Genomic DNA, 21,924 nt, shown 5'->3' on the forward strand with positions numbered 1-21,924 from the left:
CCAAATATATCTTACTTGTAATATGTAACACCAACACCAATAGTAGGAAGTTCAATTGTTTCTTTTTCTGGGCTAGATGCTCCATTGGTGCTACACATATTTGGCTTCATGGAGAAAAGGGTCTCTCCTTGACAATATTGGTCACTTGATTTCAATGAACCAAAATGATATATCTTATGTGTAGCAATTCCTTCTATGAATGTACTGGAGAGAAATGGCTGCTTGCATGAGTTACTAATTCTGAAGAAAAAATATTTATTTTAAATCAATTAAAATCATCCATGTATCACAAAAATTACATTCAATACCACAATCTGCATATGGGCACATATGCATATTATGAATAAACAAATTTATACAAAGGAATGGGAAATAAATCGATCCAAATTCTCATTACAATTAATTAGATAACATCCATAGATAAGAGTAGAGTTATGAGCATAGAGAGTAATGCATGCATTTTATTAAGCCAAATTTGGTTTAAGTTGAGTTTTATTTGTCTCTTTCATGATTTCTTTCCTCTCTAAAACAACTCATTTAAATTGCTGAGGACTTTTTCATCAAAGACTTTCTCGAATATTAAACTGAGCTTGATAATTGGGAACTTTTTGAAGCAAATTCTCACTCATCATCAGACAAAATAAGCTGTTCACCACAGAAAGGTAGAGATTTAAACGTTAAAATCATTTTGTCTAGCCCAGGATTGAACTTGGATGCCTCAATTTTTGACCAAGTGCTTCAATCCGTTAAGCTACGAAGGCATTCTCCTACACTGGTTAAGGCAACTGATTTTTACACTGTGGAATTCTCAGATCAGCAGGTGACTGCTAAAGTAACTGTTGTTGCATTTCCCACAGTTCTTTGAATTTGTTTACCACAGAATAAAATCTAAGACACATGGGCTGTTGGGAAATGTTTGGTAATTTTGAGGTGAATCAAAATATTGAAAAATTTTACAAAATGAAATAGAAGTCACAATCTTACCACAGCCTCTATTCTGCCAAGAATTTCAATGTTCCTTAATGCTTACATTAATTTTTCTTCCAGTCTCGCACACATATAAACAAATGAATTGTGCATCTTAACAAGAATACACAATTGTCGTCAATGTCCTCAAACATGATTCGAATTAAAAATCAATGTCAATTGTCATGGGATGATAAAAAAATGATGCTGCATTATCTTTGGGAATCAGTCTCCCAATTCAATGAAAAGAGATATTTAATTGTAGCATGCTCTAAACCATTGGTTCCCAAAGTGGGTGTCACCGCCCCCATAGGGCGGCACTATAGTCTAGGGGGGGCAAAAAGAGGCAAGGAAGTGGCAGGGGTGCCCCAGACGTTCCTCACAATGTGACATTTGCAGAGGCTTGGTAACCATCCTTTTGTCTCCATTTTAAAGCTTTGTTTTGAAAGTTTACATTGTTTCCTGCATTTGGAGGTAATTTAAATCATGTACCCCAAATGCTTAAATTTTAAAGTATGAACAGTTGAAAAATATTTGCAAGCCTTTCTTGCATAGGGAAAATTTTTAAAGGGGTTTAATCTCATTTGGTCTATCGCTGGCAAAACTTCACGATACTGACTTCAGCAGTAAGGTTCAGTGTGAATAACATGGGTGTGAATCCAGAGAGGAATTAGCTCATTTGATAATTAGATTTGGTGGTTTTACATTAAATATTTTCCTGAATAATCATTTTACTAACCATCTGGTTCCAATTATATAATCAAGGCTGTTTTGGTAAGTTATTTTTCATTCATCACATGATATGATCCTTGTTATAGAACTATTTAATGATTTTTTGTATTATTTTATAATGGCGAAGTATATTACAAAAATAAATGGCCAGTATATTGTCTTTGTTTTCATGAAATGCAATCAGATATTTCAAAAAGATGACCTTTTCTCTAATACTTCGTATACATACGATTGAACTTTCCCTTGATCAGCTAGATATCAATTAAATAAATTCCAGGGTCACCGATCTAAGTCACCGTTTTGCTGACATTTTGCATTTCCTTGAAGCATAGCTTTTTTCAAATAAAGGGTAACATTCACAATAATTCTTTGAATAAAAAGAAAACTTTGGAAATATTTCACCTTCATGAGTAAATTGAGTAGTAAACATACTTCTTCACAAAATTCCTCATGATAATAAATCATCAAACAAAAAGGTGGCCTTGCTATGGAATAAACTTTAAACTTCAGCTGAACCAATGCACACACAAGTTTCGAAAAATTGAATCACAGCCAATTTTACTGCAACAGTCCCTTGAACTGCCTTTCTTATGAATACAATTTTTAGGGAATCGCATGGACCAATTTGATCATAATGACAGAATAGGAGCCAGAGAAATATTATTTCATCCTCTACTGACTAGACCAGGATTATAAATCGAATTTGAAAGGAGCTTACTTTGCAGCCGCGTGTTTGGTTTCTCTACGAAAGACGGCAAAGGTGCATGTGCAGACTGGCACAAACTCCCTACCCACCATTTTTGAATTTGCACTCGTGTGATAAATGTATTGCATTTGTATAAGAAATGTACAATATTAATGTAAAACAAATAAACTCCATTAAAATTTCAGTTTACCTATAGTGAATACTACTACCATTCAAGAGCAAAATAAAGTGTATATAAATCATGTTTTATACCAGGTACGCAGAACAAGTACATATATTCAGCCTTGCTTATACATATACGATTGAAATTATGCTGCAAGCACATAAATATTTTGTTTTGATGTTTTTCATATGGTTATTAGTAATTTTATTTGAAAAGGCAACCACTTAAAGATTGAATCCACGTCTCATCATTAACTCATAGGTGTTTTCTATTTAGTTAATATATATAAAATTTTATTTTAACAAAATTTAATATTCAAACCTTTATTGTAGAAACAGAATGGCAAGAAATGACTCATCAAAGAAGAAATGTAGACAGTATAATGTGGATTATCTTAGTACGAATTTATAGAATCACCTACAAACAAGCACATGCTTATGTGCATACCATGCGAAAGAGTGTTTTCAAATGAGGCAATGAAACCTTCCAGACTAATTCACCATTTTAGGAAGGCACATCCTGACAAGACAGAAAAGACTTTAACATTTTTTCAGTCACTTTGCGATAGATTGCAAAATCGTCCAACACTTTCAAGTATGTTGTTCAATGCTTCAAAACATATCACTGATGGTTTACGTGCATCATACAATATTTCACTACTAATTGCCAAATCTGGAAAGCCACAATTGATGGAGAACTCATCTTACCAACAGTCAGTGAAGTCCTGAGTACTGTTCTGCATAAGCCACCATATGATACAATAAAAATTATTCCCTTAAGCAACACTTCATTTCAACGATGAATAAATGAAATGGCTGAAAATGTGGAAGAATTAATGTGCAGCATCCTAAGAACAACAGAATTTGCATTACAGTGACCCTGACACTAAAGAGGAGCCAATATTTTGCATCATAGAGCAGTTCTTCAGGGACAAAAAAATTCCACTTTCTAACATACAGGTACTTCCTGTTGCGACGGATGAAGATCCGTCAATGACTGGTCAATACCATGGCTGTATTACATACTTGGGAAAATATGTACCAAATGTTTTTGCTATTCATTGCGTCATTCACCGACAACATCTAGGGCAATGTTTCCCAAACTTTTTTGAGCTACCTCCCCCTTGCATCTATAAACCTATACTCAACGCCCCCCAATCGTAAGCTATCAAATAATAATCAAAAACATAAAACAAAAAAACCAAATGAGGAACATTGAAATAATCAAATTAAAAACCAAGGCTAATCACATGTTTTTTTAGAATGCAGTAGATGTATAGTTTCCAATCACATTTATGCAAAAGACTTAACACAAAATAAGAGGAACTTGGGTAAGAATATACTTTTTACATTAAATTAAATTATCAAAACAAATAATTTTAAGAAAGCTTTTTTTAAGATTTTACACAAAATTTTTTACTTCAATTAAGCAATTATATAACATGAAAATTTTCAATTTATGAAAATAGAATAACCAATCATGAATTGTTAAAATTAGTTAAACAATTAAGTGCCCACTGATTATAGTTTTCCATGGTCTAAAAGTGCTTTCAGGATATTCTATTGCATGATTTAATATCATATTTCCATCAAATAACATTTTAATGAGATGGATGATGACCTGATACCAGTTTTCCAACGTCCGGTTTAATGTCACTTAGCAAGTCTTAAACCACCACGTTCACACACCTGAAGTCTGTTTCTCTGCTTGGAAATAAGCTGAATGACTGCGCTTAAACCCTGTACCACCAAATATGAAGTCAGAAATGCAAGAAGGAGTTTTTAACCACCATCCATAAGGCAGGATAACGATTAGAAACCTCCCTCTCTAACCAAAATCCATCCAGTCATTTAAACCTCCCGGGTTGAACTCAACCCACTGAATCCATCTCATAGCCGCCTAAACATCCCCTCCTAAGCCCTTGTTCGTTTCCCATTCTTCCTTTACCTCTCCTCCCCTCACTCCCCCTCACATATCCTCTCCACTCTTCCCCAAGAACGGCATTCTGATGATGACGGCCATGCCGTCAAAACTACATATGTAAATGTCCTTTCGTTGTGTTTCTGTGTTTAAATGTCTTAATCAATGTATATATTTATATATATGTGGGTCGTGGAAGTCCAGGGGGTAGAGTGTTGGACTGCTGACCAGAGGGTCCCAGGTTCGATTCTCGGGTAAGGCACTCTGGGCACCTGCAGGTCCACCCAAGCTAAAGTGATTTTTTGAGAACCAGGTCTTCCTGGAAAACCATAACCGGCACAGGGAAAGGAACTGGCCCCCCTACCCTGATGTGTGAATTTCACACGCTGTCGAGTCGAGCCTAGTACTGGGTGAGCTCAACCATCACCTACCAAACCGACCTTCAGGTTGATTATTGTGTTTATATATATATATATATATATATATATATATATATATATATATATATATATATATATATATATATATATATATATATATATATATATATATATAATATAAATATATATATAATATATATATACACATACACACACACACCCATACTTCTTTAAATATACTTCCTAAGAACACTTCAAACTTCCTCTTATTTGCAAAACAATTTTTTTAAAGATCCTTTAAAAACCCTGATATTTACCTGCAGTGCAGGATAGCTGAGTAATATCCTGTTCTTTGGGGAGAAAAAGTAATTTTGCATGTGCTTACATCTCCAGTTTCCTTCAATATACCTTTTCTAGGAGTCACTTTGAAAGGCTTTAATGACAGCATATGTCGATATAAATAGTATTTTGTGCATCTTTTCCCCCGCACAGCAATGAAATGAATGCGCCCTTTCCCTCTTTCTAAAAGAAAAAAAATAATTCAACATAAGAAAAAAGTCAATTTAAAGATTTCTACAATTATTATTCATGTATACATTCAGAAAAAATTTATGAAAATAAAACATAAATTAAACTCCTTTAAATTTAGCATTGATTGTAATAAAACTTTACACATTTAGTAAGCGCATACATACTTTTTTTCAGCCGATTAATTCCATATAAGTTATACTTGTGGGTTGACAAATTGGACAATGCTGAAAAATTTAACCTTCTGAACTTCCATGCATATATAAGGGGCACTCTCCCAATATTAGTCAAAGTGACAGAATGGGTTCTTGACTGTGGAGGAAGGTAAATAGAGATTACAAAGTTGTAAATAAATATTAATATAATGTCCGAGAAACATATGTATTTATTTTGGAGTACTCCAAAGGACAACCTTCTCCCAGGTTTAAATCTCATGGTTGTTGCTTGGAAATATGAAAAAACACAATACATAAATGGCACTTGAAATTTCTTGGATAGAACTTTCATAAGTATGAATCAGAATAATAAACAATATGCTAACATTTATGCAGCATAATATATTATTAAGGCATGAGTAATTAACTAATTTCTGTGTCTAAAAGCATAGTCTCTTAAAACTCTTCAATAGTTGCATATAATAAAGTCTAATTAACAAATATTTTATGTGATAAGGAAAAATGAATATTAAAATGTATTACAATTTACTAATTTAAGTATCATTTAAGTAATATGTATTACTGTTAGGTCATAGTAATAAGTAATATCACAATACACAAACTATTTTATATTATAAATAGTTTTAAATGAAGTAACTAACCTAGAACTAAATTGAAAAAATATTTTGAATTATGAGTAAGTACCAAATTAAATAAAGAATAAGCATGATAACAATATTTATATAACACTACTATGTTGCTCTGATGTGAAAAAATTGTTTTGCAATATGTCATTGCACTGAAGCATTTTCATGATAAAATACTTAAAAATAATGTGCAGAAATGGTTTCCATAACCTGGAATTCTGTAGAAAGAGTTTTTTATTTTAGTCTTAATATTTCATACTATTATAATTAGCTTTTTGTTTCATTACCCGCAGAAAACAAGCAACAAAATAGTCACTTCTCCCCAGTGATTTATTATATGAGTGTATGCTCACTCTGCTCATTTCAACAATTCTAACTAATGGGAGCATTAATTGGGAAAATAATAAAGCGCCACCATTCAGTTTTCTACAACATGATAATCACCAGAAAACTGCACCATATGTATTATGGATAGGTTTGTTTAAGGGCATAATCCATGATTTGAAGTTAAGATCTTCCAGTTTGCAGCCAAGTACTCAACCCATTAGGCAGTAAACTCAGAATCCTATCCAAACATATTGATTTTCATAGCAGCCTTTGAACGATTCGTGGGGGTATAGCAGTCAATTAGGGCAAACGATGGTCTATTGTTTCCAGTCCCCAGATTCATTTCTAACAAAATCCTCTGGCCATCCTAAGTTTTACCCAAGCTGTGTGATTTTTGGATAATAGATCTTTCTGGAAAACTACTCGTCACACAGGAAAAGGAACTGGCCCCCATACCCTGGTGTGTGAATTTAACGTACCATTTAGGTTTTAGTATGATGTCAACTCTCCGATTACCACCTCCAGGTTAATGACTTCGACACATCAAGATAGACGAGTCTCTACCGTAAATATATGTGATCTGTTGAAAACAGTATGCAGAGTGGAACTAACCACTGACCAAAAGGCAGAGAGGTGAACACCATCGAAGAGCAACTTCATTTAATTTAATGCAGAAATTAGCAAAGTATGAATATTAAAACAAATAGCAGCACTAAATGGTTTTAGTGCTAAAAATCAGCATCCATCCATGACCTAATGCTAGAATCTAATTATCTGAATTCTCTGGTGGCATGCATTGGCTATGACAGCAACTAAAATGTCACAACCAAGCAGAGCAAAATATGAACCAACTAACTATCGACCAGAATGCATGGCCTACCAATAAACCAACAAAGAGTACTATCCAAAAGAGAGGTTGGGATTAGGTGAACTCTTACCTCAACAATCAACCAAAACTCAGGCCCAATTAGCAAGGTTTGAATTCAAAATACCCATTGCCCCATTTCTGCAAAATATATAAAAACGGTGAAAGAATGGGACACATTACAGCTTTTGATGATCTTTCAATCACAATTATCGATAGGGAGAAAGAAGGCTTAATTTTACATTATTCTCTTGATGCAGAAAAAACTTGAAAGACTTTCAGTGAATACACTGAAATCTACAATAAGTAGCTATCAAAGGTTAAACAAATTTTAGTAGTTAAAGCAAGTAAATGAGAATTAACATAATTATTAATGATAATTTTTTCACATTTAGCTTGATAATTTCCATCACTTGAGGTATTTTTATCCTTTGGGAAGAAAAATTTGTAGGTTGTAGAAAAAAGCCAATGGGGTGAATTGCCTGTGCCATATCAACCAGTGCGAATGACAGAGTTTTCTCATTTTACAAGCCTGAATTAATATTAAAATCCATGTTTTTCAATAATAAATATAGTATTATTGAATGAAATTTGTCTAGCTATTAGTTACCTCGGAGACATGAACCTTTCCAAATGTTATTTCAGAAGGCACAGTGGTAGAGCACATAGGATGGTCAATTACAGCACTCACTATCACATTAAGATAGATTCCTTCTTTTGAGACATTGGAATCTTCTAGGTTTATACTATCTTTAAGTTTATTGAGGGTATTATCAAAGTGATTAAATTCATGCAAGCTGGATTTTTCTTCGTCATCAACAACATAATCCATACTTTCTTCGGCCATATCACTAATATTTTCAGGGCATTCTAAAATTTCTACTTCACATGATGTAGCTAAAGTCACATTTGTATTTTGTTCAATTAAATTATACACAGTTTCCTCATAGACAATGTTTGATTCATTATCACTGGTTTCCATGTTTACCACATTTTGATTTATTTCTTCTCTCTTACTCTCATCCATTTCTATCAAGAAACATCTAAGCAATGCCTATAAATCGAAGGAATCTTATTGAAAATATTTGAAATAAACATCAAGCATTTAATCACTTGTGATAGTCTGTTAAATTATTGACTATTAATCCTCAGAGATTATTTGAATTCATGGGTTATAGAATAGTTTACTTACCTGATGGATAAAAATAGGATTTTCAGACACAGATACTGCAGTTATGGTAACTGTTTGAAATGATTCAATGATACCTTTATGTGGATACAACGTCAACTGTGGCACTGACTTCAATCCAAACCATTGGAAATTATAATTGGACTGCAAAATTTTAAGATTTTAAATTAAATATTAGCTTCAAATAAGAAAATTACTGTCATAACAAATCAAAATGTATTTGTAGTAGAATTAATTTAAGATGTAATGAAAGGGTCATTTTAAACCTTAATTTAATTCAAATTACTAAAAGAAAATGCATTTGAAATTATATTCTGTGAACAGAAATAAGCTTATGGTTTGTTTGTCAAAACTGTCTCATTATGAAAAGGCATTCTATACTTAAAACAATTATGCATACTTAATTACCTTAGAGTTTAGAACTAATTTACTTCCAAGGGGAATTTTAAAATATCTATCCAAATAGGGTCATCAACAATGACATAGTTATCCCTAAATATTTTAAACATTCCTGTAACATTAAAAACTTGTGGCAATACATGATGATCTGCCTTAGGGACAGTAATAACCAGTAGAGTCAGTGAAATAAAATGTTTACCTTTGAATGATTTATTAACCAAAAGCGTATGAATTTAGCCTGACCAACATACACCTTTTTAAAGTCCAGCAAGTACCTTGAAAAAATATTTTTATCATTATTTTCAATGTTTGATGCATTACCAATGGATTTCACTGAATCCTTCAGGCTTGACCCTGGAATGATAAAACAAATTTTGTAATTAAAAATGAAATAGATGGCATGAAAATAAAGTCTGTGAGTGATAAAAAATGACTCTAGAAATTTTTTTTCTGATTAAACTTACTTTCTGCATCAGTGATATTAGATGCAGAATCATGTGTGTCTAAGCAGTCTTGATCATCATTAAATGAAGAGAGAGATGATTCAGTACCAGCATCATCACTAATCATATAAAAGTGTTTCTTCACATGATCTAAACCTTCTATATATACTCCTTCATCTACACAAATAGCATTTACTTCAATGACTATTGATCCATATGGATTACCAACTGTGCCTATGAAGAGATCCTCTAAAAAGGATTCTGCATGGTCACCAAAGAAACTAAACCAAAATGCAACTTCTTCACCAGGTTTCATATCAAATGTTGTCAAATTTTTCAAAGGTTCTGAAAAAATGGATAAAGTATTAAACAAGTGATACATTACAGAATGATGGTGAAGTGTAATGAGCCTTTAAAAGGTATAAAAGTTTATTCCACCAATTATTACCTAAGAAAAGGTTTTTTAAAAAAAGATTTTTGAATGAACATACATGATGTTAAGACAACATAAATTAAGTCATAATGGCATGTAATATTAATCACTGACCCTTAGATCTTTCTTATCTTAGATCACTATATCCTAAAAGAATCAATACACTACTCAATGGGTGTACAGATAAACTACATACTGTAAACAATCAAAGATTAATCAAGAAAAATTTTAGTAGAACCAGAAACATCCAAGAGGCAAAAATATGTACAAATGCATATATCAGAGAAGCCTCAGAGGTGGCCACAAGCTCAAACAATCTAAAATGTGAGCGTCCTTTTATCTTATTTTGTGTTCTCTTGTGCCATCCAAATATTATACATATACATATATATAAAATTATATATGCCTGTGTGTAAGTAGGTATGTATATATATATATATATATATATATATATATATATATATATATATATATATATATATATATATATATATATATATATATCACCATAAACAAAGTAATCAACCCGAAGTTCGGTTTGGTAGGTGATGGTAGAGTTCACCCGGTACCAACCCCGATGGCATGTGAAATTTACACATCAGGGTAGGGGGGCCAGTTCCTTTCCCTCTGATGATATATATATATATATATATATATATATATATATATATATATATATATATATATATATTATTAGGTAATCTACCGGTTAAGGTAGGTTTTTGGATGGACATAATTACTAATTAAATAATTTGTGGCCCCTAGCAAAACACAACATCCTACTCTACATCAGGTCCCTCTCCAGCTCTAAGTACTTTCTTCCTCCCTTCATCCCATCCAACATCCCTATCCTGTTCCTTCCCTTTCCTCGTTTGCCTAACATTCTCCCCTCAATTACAGTCTTCAACATCCCACTGCCGGTCAATACCCCCTTCATCCACTTTTCCTGCCTCCATAGGATTTCTCCAAACAAACCCTCCAAGCAAAGGTAGGTTTTTGGATGGACGTAACTACCAAATAAATATTTTTTGACTGCTAACAAAACACAATCCAGTAACCTACTCTACATCAAGTCCCTCTTCATCTTTGAGTACCTCCTTCCTCCATTCATCCTGTCCGACATCCCTATCGTGTTCCTACCCTTTCCTTGCTTGCCTAACATTCTCCCCTCTATTGCAGTTTTCAGCATCCCACTGCCAGTCAATACAACCTTAATCCATGTTTTCTGGCTCCATAGGATTTCTCCCAACAAATCCCTCTCTTCGTCCACCATACCAAGGACTTCCTCATTTGTTTTCTTCTCGGTCCATTTCACCTTCTCCATTCTTCTCTACACCCACATTTCAAAAGCCTCCAATCCAAACGTCTATCCTCCTGCTTCAATGACCACATTTCCCCACCGTACATAGCTACATGCCATATCAAAGTTTTTATGAGTCTTTCCTTAATATCCTTACTCAAAGTCCCTGTCATCAACTCTCTCCTCCTTGTGAAAGCCTCTTTGCCTAGTTCAATTCTTCTCCTTACATCCCTACTACTTTGACCGTGTTGGTCCAAAACACTTCCAAGTTATTAATGAAACAATTTTCGAGTGTAAAAATCATTCCCCTGGACTGGGATTCGAACCCAGATCCCTCAATATCCGGTCGAGTCTATAGTCAGTTAAGCTATCAAGGCATCCTCTTAGGCTCTGAAATTTTGAAATTTTATTTCTTAAATTCTGAAATTTGAAATTTAAAAAAATTCTCGTTGGCTCTCATCCCCGGCACTGTATATTATTCTATAATTATCACTCCAGTTATCACCGCTATCCTTCCATCTCACCTCGCATAGACCTAAAATATCTATACTTCCCCTTTCCATCTCTCGCTTAAAATCCTCTAATTTTCCTGTTCTCAACATTGTCCTCACATTCCAAGTTCCTATTCTAACTAAATTGGTCTTCTCCTTCTGCGTCTTCTGTCCTGCTGCTGTCAGTTTTCCCTTGCAAGGGTTTCGTGGGATGATGACCGCAGAAGCCTTGCCTTCCCTTCTGCTGGGCACGACACATGACTGATTGGGCCGAGCTCTGTAGTTGCCAGGACTCATATTCTCTGTAGTGTCCATCATATTAATCTTGGGAATGATAATTGAGGTGGTTTCCCATTGCCTTCCTCAATAGTGTTTTTAACATGGCACAATCACTCAATGGCCGCCCGACTGGGGTTAGATGCCATTGCAGCCGCCACACTGAGGAACAGACGCTACGTGGACTACTTTTTGTCTGGCTCCTAACCTTTGACCTATCTGGCATGGGTGACCCTACCAGGAGCAATTATTATTACTCCCATCAGCACAGCTCAAGTGTTATCAGAACGCACAAGCCTTCCCACCACGTCAAGGTCGTAGTCCGGGGAGGGCATGAGAATAAATGTAAATAAAATAAGAGGGCATAAACTAGAGCAGGTGGGACAGTTTACGTATCCCAGAAGTCTTTTGGACCAAAATGGACAAAGTAGAAAGGCATAAGGTGTAAAAAGGCATAAGGTGAAGAATTACATTCGGCAAAGAAATTTCCACAATGAGGAGGGAATTGATGCAGGGACATTGAGTAAGTATATCAAAAAAAAGCATTATTTTACTCTAATGATGAATTAAGAACTGTTTAGTCAGTGAAATTATGCCCTAATAAGGTCATTTTCTTTCTATCCTGTATTTTCCCATACATAATTTAACATTCACTGGTACTCTGCTGAAAGACTGTCTGAGTTAGAAAAACTAAGTGATTCTTACATAATACTACTCTAATTGAAATACTTACCATTAACTTGAAATTCTTTCATAAAATTTGCTGCCTTCTGTTTCGGGAAGATTTTAAAGAATCTTTTATCTCCATTGAATTCCATGATAACCTTAAAAGTAGATAATAAATATCAAATATAAAAGCATCATTCAAAGACATCAAAATATAAAAACACAAAGAATATATTCTGAAAAAATGCACATGCATGAAAAAATTCCAGGGCAAAAATGTTTATAGGTAATTTCATATATATAGTTATAATCCAGGACTGAAATTACATTTTGCAAGCAACACTTGAAAATTATAAAAGAATTTTGGGGGATCGGCACTTTAAAATTTCACCACTTTTGCCAATTATAATGTGTGATGTTGATATGTACCACTACTAAGAAAAATTTTTCATGGCCAAATATGTCTTGAGTGATATACTCAAGAATGGGGGTTCATAGGCAAAATAGTCAGGTTTTTTCTATTTTTAATAATATTGCTCAAAAATATTTTGTTAAAAACATAGGCTCAGCTAGTATTACTGATATTCTACTGTTTGAGATAGGTTTAGGATGCACAAAGAATGAACAATTAAATCTTTTTGCCACTGCAAGTAAAACAACCAGACATAAAAAACTGCAATAAACCCTTCTTCACTTCTGGATACTTACTTCCTCTTTTCATTGTTTCCAATATTCCTATCCTTTTCCTACCCCTTCCTAGCTAGCCTAAATGTTCCCTTTGACCAGTTTTCAGAATCCCACCACCAATCAAAATGCTTTTCTGCTCTCCCACCATTCCTATGCTACCCTGCACTTCCTTGCTTGTTTTTATTTCTGTCCATTTCACCCTTTTCAACCTTCTCAACAGCTGCATTTGAAAAGACTTCTTTTTATACTTATCATCTTGATTGATATTTCCACACTGTACAAAACTACGTACCATATTAAAGTCTTGATGAGCTATTTCTTAATCTCTTAACAAAATGCCTGCCATAAATTCTCTCCTCCTTTGAAAGCCTCTCTGCCTAATGCATTTCTTCTTCTTATGACCCTACTACTTTGACCACTTTGGTCATAAACACTTTCTAGATAAGTAAACTCTTCTACCTTCTCTAATTTTTGTTCCCTTATTTCAACGTGTAACTTAACCTTTCTCTTTTGCAAAAACCGCATAACTTTTGTTTTGTTTACATTTATTCTCATCCCAATGTTCTCTGCAGAGTTTGTCACCCCTTTTATTCTCATCCTATATCTATTTAACTGACTTTCCAATCCACTCAGCAATGCTTGCAACCCCTCGGCTGACTAATAAACTAGAACTTGGTCATCAGCAAACCTAACTGCTTTTACGAATTCCCCTGCGACTTTTGTTCCAACCTGCAGTTCTTCCCATGCCTCTTCAATCATTTCCGAAGCAGTGTAACTTATATGGGTTGCGGATAAGGATCCTATCCCTCCAATCCACTCCTATCTACTGCAATGCAGTCATCAATTCCACTCAACCTACTCTATATAACATCATCTCAAACTTTATAAAACAAACAAATACATCCTGATTGTACTCTATGTTCTTCTTATCAGAGACCTGACAACTGATATGACATCACTAGTATCTCTCTTTTATCTTACTATTATGATTAGTGCAGTCATTTCTGCCAAATTACTTAATTATTGTTCTTATTATTTTTAATCATAACTGCCTTTTTAATTTAATTTATTTATTTTCTTTAATTTAATATTTTTACTTAAATAAGTATTAATTCAGCAATTTATTTTAAATATAATGTATAATTTTACTTTTTGTTCTCATGATATGTGTCACCCTTCCACTGCTATTACGTGTTCACACCTTAGTAAAATCTCAGTAGGTTTCATAGGCTTTCCACACCTCTCTTCCAGAGTAGGTGTTTTCCTGCAGTTGAGTTTTTTGTGAAGGATATCAGTTCACAATTCTTATGCTTTCCACACATATGTAAATATCTTTTCGTGCTCAACTTGATTTTTCCCCCAATGTAGCATTTATTTTATTTATTATTATTTTAAAATATACTTTATTTTGTATTTTCCTCTGATCAATGTAAAAATGTCTACATTTTTTATTGTAATGATTTTTGGCTTACTTATGCATGTAAATGGCAAGGAATTAGGTCAAAGAAGGGACTATCTAGTCTCAATCTCACCCCGATTAAGATATATTATGTATTGTTATTATTCCCTAACCCAAACTAATCCTTCTCCAAGCAATCATTTGTCCCTCTCTAAATCATCTTATTGATGACCATGAGAACCAATTTAGCTGTGTGAAAAATCAAACTTATTACTCTATATTCCTCACATATGGCTGTCATTCTCTTCTTTGGGATGGGAATCAACACTGATCTGATGTGATCTTCTGACCAAATTCATCCATTGCAAACACCACACACTAGTTCACAAAAACTCTTACTTCCACATGTTCCTAAACCTCCAGGTGATTCCATGGGAATGTTCTTTATTCACACATCCTCACTTGATTTTAAATGCTCCCCCAATGCCCTTCCAATCTTACAATCAAGTACGCATGAACCTAAGCTATCCCTAACTATGTCAAATTTGTTTCCATGCCTAAGATTGTTGGTTGAAGGCCTTTACCAAATGGTCCCTCTCCATATTCTTTTCACCTCTCTGGAATCTTCCTGGTTCAATAAATAATTGCTAAGATGCATAATTGATTATTTGCACAGATTTCCCCTACTAACTACCTGGCAGAACTTTCATTTTTCAGTAAAGTGAACTATTTCACCCTTCTTTGTAAACTCTCCATACCCTTGCACTGAGCCCCATTGGTTTCCTACATCAGTTCATTATTTATTTCTTGGTACTTTCTTCTACCTAATTCTGAGATTACACATTCTTCCACCTACATCTCTCATCCATCTTCCCATTCAACCTGACCCTAATTCACAGCTTCCTTGTCCTTTTGCTGTTTCTAGAATTTCATTTTCAACTTTTAATATCCTTTATTGGGGCCAAAATGTTAAAAATTTAGTAAAATATTTGAGTAAGAAAAAACTGATAAGCAGTTAAAAAATGTTTGAATTTATATTTTCATCATATTATAGTCACATTGGTGATAAAAACCAAAACCAACTAAGCCAAATCACCCAAACCAATTTAGACAAATAGCCTTTAAAATAAAATAGCTCATAAAGTCACCCATGGCTTTTCCAGCAAAGGCTCTCCTGTATCTGCTCCTACTAAATAGTCCCTCATATTTAGTGATCAGAGGTGGACATATCACCAGTATTATTGCTTGGCCATCCATCGGAATTGTCTTAGACAAATACAAGTCCTCACATTGGGAGGGTACATGATGAGATGTGGTCATACCACCAGATGGTGTGCAATGTGCATTTAACTTTCATCTCATTAAAAAATTTCCGTTGGAAGTTTGTCTGACAAAATCAAAGTACTGCCTCTGTTGTTCCCAAGCTAAAATTTCACATTCAAGAATGAAAGACTAAATACATATGGATTATGTCTACTGCTTACTTAATGAAAATAATAAAATCATATATAACTTAAAAGTTTAGCTACCTGTATTTATAAAACCAAATGAATGAATAGAAAAACAAATGAAAACCATTTTAAATCGGAAATGTAAAACAGTACAAATTGAATGAAATTTATATAACTAATAAGTGTAGTTCAAAAGTAGTATGAGACAGTAACTGTACAAAATTTTGCATACATTTAATTTATCCACACATTTGGATACTGCAAAAAAATAGTGATTAAGTACATCTAAGCTTTGTGGATTTAGAAAACGTTGCATGTTAAGATGTTTTGAGAGATTGAGAAGAAAAAAAGAGTTAATAAAACATCTATTAATGTGTGTTCCATTCAATTCCATCCATTCAACAATGTAAGGATAATGACTAAATTCAACTTGATGAAAATGATTAAATCTTATACCTTACTAGTCAACCCGCCTGTATTTTTGAAACTAAATTTAAATCTCTCCTCACTGCCCACAATCCTCTCAGGTAAGATGAATGGATATTTCCCCTCTGTATTCTTCTGTAGGCCACATGGAGTAGTAAGGGTCAATTCAGGTAAAAGTCCTTCTCCAGAGAGTAAGCATGTCCACTTTGATTCCAACTCTGATTCAACAATAATCTCAAGAAGTGCACAAGAAATCTGTAGAGAACATTTTATTTTATTTAAGAGAAGCATGGCCATTTTAATTCTGACAATGATAAAACCATTATTTTATGAGTTTTATAGAAAATCAACCACCTTTCACATTTTCTTATCAAGCCAATAGGCTCTTTGAAAATGATATTATAACATTGAATAAGTATACATGATAAAAATTCATTGTGTTTAACTACATGATAAAATGAAATGGATAATACATGCATACGGGTAATCATGCATAAAAAAGCTTGTAAAAAAACAAAGTACGAAAGCAATGAAGTACAAGATCTTGCATTTAAAAATTTGTACCAACAAGTAGACTAAGTTCTCATTCAGCCAGCTTAAAGTCTTGAAGTGAAAAGTTGGCAAAGTGTCTTAATTTTTAATGAGAAACTAATTTATTTATTTATATGTATACGTTAGTCTTAACAAATTAAATTAGAATGTATACTTAAAGAGCAGCCAGAGGCATAATTTGCAGTTCATGGAATTGAGGCCTGCAGGAGTGTCTGAAAGGTAAGTTTAAGATAGCTCTTATGGCCAATTTCTGCACTTTAAATATCTGTTGGCTATAGCTTGAGCCACCAGAATATAATGCCACATGATTATCGAGATTTATAATTTGGATGATAAAGACATATTAGGAAATTTAAGCTAGGACTAAAAAACAAATACTTCAACTGAAAAAGAGTTTTATTAAGTTAAGATTTTAAGTTGTCAATATACAGGTATAACGACCATTTTGGGGATGATTCAATCTGAACTCCTAAGAAATTTATGCTGTCAGCAAAATTGAGGTCCTCATCATAGAGTTTAACAGAGAGTGAATGATTTTTGCCAAAATGTATGCTTACTGTTTTTTGTTCATTCATTGAGAACAAGTTGTTTTGAAACCAATTTTGAAGGCATATTACTGTGGAGTCTACTTTTTGTTGGAGCTCAGATCTGGTTTTGGCATTTATTAGAATGCTAGTGTTATCTGCAAAAAGATTGGATTTGGCATAGTAGTGTAAAGGAAATGTAGGCACTAATTGTTTCTCATTGTTATTATTTGTTTGTTCTCTTCAAAATTGTTCCATGTGTTCTTTGTTGCCAGATTGATGAGGTCCAATAGCAATAATTGATTATTGAATGCATAGCTGTTGCATCATCCACAATATGTAGGTAACTTGAATTTTTGAGAAAATTTTGTCAGACTTGTGGCTAAGTAAAAATGAGCAAAAAAATTAAGGTATGTGTAGTTCATAAAACAGAAAGAGGTTTGAAATTTTCGAGGAAAAGTATTAATCTTGAGGCTGAAGTCAAAGGGATAGAATGCTGTGAAAATGGATAGGGCTAGAGTTGGAACACCAGTCATTGCACATAAAGTACGGTTGCCAACTTCAAGATTTCAAATCATTACTTTGAACAGAAAAATGTATTAAGAAGTTCAATTGCATCTGCCACAGCTACTTCTGAAAATAAACTCATGCATTCACATAAGGTGAAGATCTAGGTCTTCTGGAGTTTACTTATTCTGCGTCTTCAGGTTAGAAGTCCAACCTGAAGACACCAACTGCAACGCCGGCGAAACTGCTGTCCCAGAAATATGGACCAATGTGGAGTAAATCCCAGAAGACTTCGATCTACAATATCTTCACACTACAGAAGCCTTCACAAGGAATTCACATAAGGTATTCATAAAGAAATGGAAAACCTTTATTGCTTCATTGAGGCATTCATAGAGGCAGGACTTAAGAGGCAAAGCTTTATATGAGTAGCTATTCATCACAACACGGCTAATTATGTGCAATTTATGATAAAAACTGACAACTTTGAATTTTTCTCAATAACTCTTTATTTATTCATCCATAAATTTTGTTCTCCCATTCACACTAATTCACATAACACGAAGACTCTTAGGAGCACATCTCTTGTGCTAAATGAGGTAAGACTATATCAACCTCCAATTTGAATGGCTATAGTAAAAAATAATCAACATGAAAAGTGAAGTAGGAACAAATATTTAAAAATAAAATGTATGTAATTTTTGTGTATTTTAAAATATATAACTAGGATATATACCTCTTTTCCACAAGGAGCAAATGAAACTGTTATCCATTCATCAGAGCATGCAGGAATTTTAACATACCCAGGAATCACATTAAAACAACTCGATGCTTGTTCACTATTTGTCCTTTCATCTGAAAATTAAGTTTTAGCGATAATCAAGAGAAAAATACTGCATGCAATTGAAGTCAGAAAAATATAATACAATGATGAAATAGCACTTAAATTTAGAAGTTTTTAATTCTTTAGAAGAATGACAAATGTAGAGAATTGCCTTACTACTAAAATAATAACAGCAACTTGTAGTATCATTTTCACAAGGCTGGACTGAAATTTCCACATTTGCTGGTATCAGACTGCCATTGTGTAGACAAAGTCTTGCCTCCATTGAATGATTCACATATACACCTTTAAATGCAAGTTCATTATCCTTCTTGCTATATACCGTATAATTGATTGCCTAGATTAATGTAATAAGTGATCATACAATAAGTTATTATCTTCCAGAAACTCTTTTCATGTGCTTTAATTCAGCTAATTCAAGTGAATAGGTAGGTGACTGTATATCAAAATGTTTTCTCATTTTGCCAATTCCAACTTTGCTGCCACCTTTTTAATATATTTTCAATACCTATTTAATACCTAATCTGTAATAAACTCATGAAATGAATAATCCCTATTATCATAATATATAAATTCCTAATTGTTTTTATTGCAATATTTACTAAAAAGTAGTAGTTCACCAGCTTTAAAAAGGTAGGTAGTACACCGTACTGTTTACAGTATGATGTGCATATTGTTTGCATGAAACCAAGAGGCAAAAATAACAACTTAATCATATTTTTATCAAATGTATATAATACTGCACAGGATGTTGTCACTAAAATAAGGAAGATGCGAAATGGTCAAAAATATATGATTGTAATTGAACATTAAATACTTGATAGTCAGACTAGCTCTATAAATCAAGCAGGATTATCAACTAAATGTGCCATACATTGAAATATCTGAATGCATCAATGACTTTTTCATTCAAAACTTTAAATCATGCATTACCTTTGATGGCCATTTAAAGGCAACAAAATCTTCACAGACAATATGCTCAATGAAGATCTTTTCTGGATTAGAAAAGTTAATCACTGGAAAAAAAGATGTGACAGACAGAAACATCTTGCTGGGTGGTTTTGAATGGATGGTGTCACTCACAGTGATAATAATAGCCTATAAAAGGAATTAAATATAAAATATGTAACTCATAGAGAGTATTACAGTTGAACTTAGAGAGTAAAAAATTAATATAAGCTAAGTAATATTTCAAAATTATTAAGAATGTGTTTCCACATTTGTTGATCTTGGATATTAAATAAAAATGATTTAAAATGATGAAATGGTCCAATTTAGACCTAACACAGATAGCAGTCTTTAATTGTTACCTTATATACACACATATACCTACATCTTGCAAATTATGCCTGTATGTATTATGTGGTTTCATGAAAGCATAATCATAAATGGGTTTTCCTCATAAATATTTACTCATGAATTAATTACCAGTATTGCCTCATAATATTTTTCCTATTTGCAAAAATAAATAATACTAAATATATGCATATACCTCTTCAAAATTCCCTTCATTTTCAGGCTTGCAGTGAACAAGTAAAGTCATAGATTCATTTACATTGAGTGGTCCAGATGCAGGGACAATGCAAAAACAGCCAATTGTAAGCATACTTTGCCTGCAGAGACAGAAAAATCAGTTGTTAGTAATAAAAATTCATAATCTGTTTTCTCTAATACTGCCATTACCATCATAACTAGTAGCAGCTGTTGAATAAGGCAAAGAGATTCACATATAAATCAGTCTTTAGGTGTTAGGAAAGACTTGGAGCAAAAAAGCCAATGGCATGGTGGAAATGTCTGACCCTTTCATTATGATCACTGTGTGATTGTGTAAAAATTTAATCTGATGGCCTGCTGCAACCTAAAATAAAATGCTCCTTCAGTAAAACATCCATACCTTCAGCACAAAAAGTACATAGTCAAAATTTGCTTTATATTCTCCTGAAACTAACTTTAATGATTTTTGATCTCTTTGTCTATTTTCTTGTTCCTATTTGTGTGTACTTCCATTTTTATCCCAGATGAAGCCAATCCAATGCAATGCAAAAACTTCCGAAATACATACCTAATCAGCAATTTTAAATAATGAAGCAAGGAATTTAAAAAAATGATGACAATGCAAAGATACACGAAGAGAGCAATACATTTTTTTTAAATACAAGAAGTTAATAAGCAAGACAAAAAGATCTTATAATGATTACAGAATAATTGATTCCAATACATGACCCAAAATTACCTTGAAACCATGAAAGAGTCAACAAGTTCCACCAATTATACTTTGACATATGGAGGCATCCTCATACAGGATAAAACTCAGCTGAAAAATACCCTACATTTCAATTTTTACCCACATCATAAGCAAACACCCATTGGAAACCCTTAGTTTGATAATTCCTCATAAAAAATTTGCAGCCCCTTGTCAGCATTTCTAGAGATTTGCGAAACTGCAGATTTTCAGAAAGTGTTTCTACATGTTGGTAAGAATTTTCATTGGTTCCTGATGAAGTTCCTGATAAACTCCTACAATGTTGCTCACTGAAAATTTTGAAATATCTTCCAAGCATGTCTGGTTAATGTATCACTTACTAATGGCTTCTTCCCTGGTGCTTTAAAAAATTCCAAGGTTATCCTTATATCTAATAATTATAGATAATACAAATCTAAAAGCCATATGCCTATTTTACTCCTCTCATATTTCTCTAAGATCTTTGAGGAAGCATCCTCCTCTAGCATCATTGAGCTCATCAAAGGAAATTATTTACTCTCAAACAGTCAATTTGGTTTCTATAAGTCAATTCCACCAAAAAGCCTAGTTTTATTATATGATTTTGTAATAAATGAATTACATATAAAAGTTACAGCTCTTAAAGTAACTTTAAATGCACATGGTTATTGTGAGAAATCCAAAAATGTCATTATTGAATATATGGATACCAGACAGGATTATGAAG

At 33.3% G+C, this 21,924-nt stretch overlaps 1 protein-coding gene across 1 annotated transcript in view; it reads right to left on the reverse strand.

Annotated features, from left to right (window-relative positions):
* Window positions 1-7,984: 7,984 nt before the first annotated feature.
* Window positions 7,985-21,924, reverse strand: part of LOC139694120 (hydrocephalus-inducing protein-like) — a 95,847-nt gene continuing 81,907 nt past the window's right edge. The window contains exons 36-42 of the mRNA XM_071592550.1: window positions 20,469-20,589; window positions 19,910-20,074; window positions 16,633-16,804; window positions 9,442-9,765; window positions 9,177-9,331; window positions 8,582-8,722; window positions 7,985-8,443 (exon numbers count right to left, since the gene is read on the reverse strand). Coding sequence (XP_071448651.1) covers window positions 7,985-8,443; window positions 8,582-8,722; window positions 9,177-9,331; window positions 9,442-9,765; window positions 16,633-16,804; window positions 19,910-20,074; window positions 20,469-20,589 — 1,537 coding nt within the window. The remainder of the gene's footprint in view (window positions 8,444-8,581; window positions 8,723-9,176; window positions 9,332-9,441; window positions 9,766-16,632; window positions 16,805-19,909; window positions 20,075-20,468; window positions 20,590-21,924) is intronic.

This window comes from Hetaerina americana, unplaced genomic scaffold, assembly GCF_022747635.1.
Source record: "Hetaerina americana unplaced genomic scaffold, ioHetAmer1.1.p SCAF_5, whole genome shotgun sequence".
Taxonomy (NCBI): domain Eukaryota; kingdom Metazoa; phylum Arthropoda; class Insecta; order Odonata; family Calopterygidae; genus Hetaerina; species Hetaerina americana.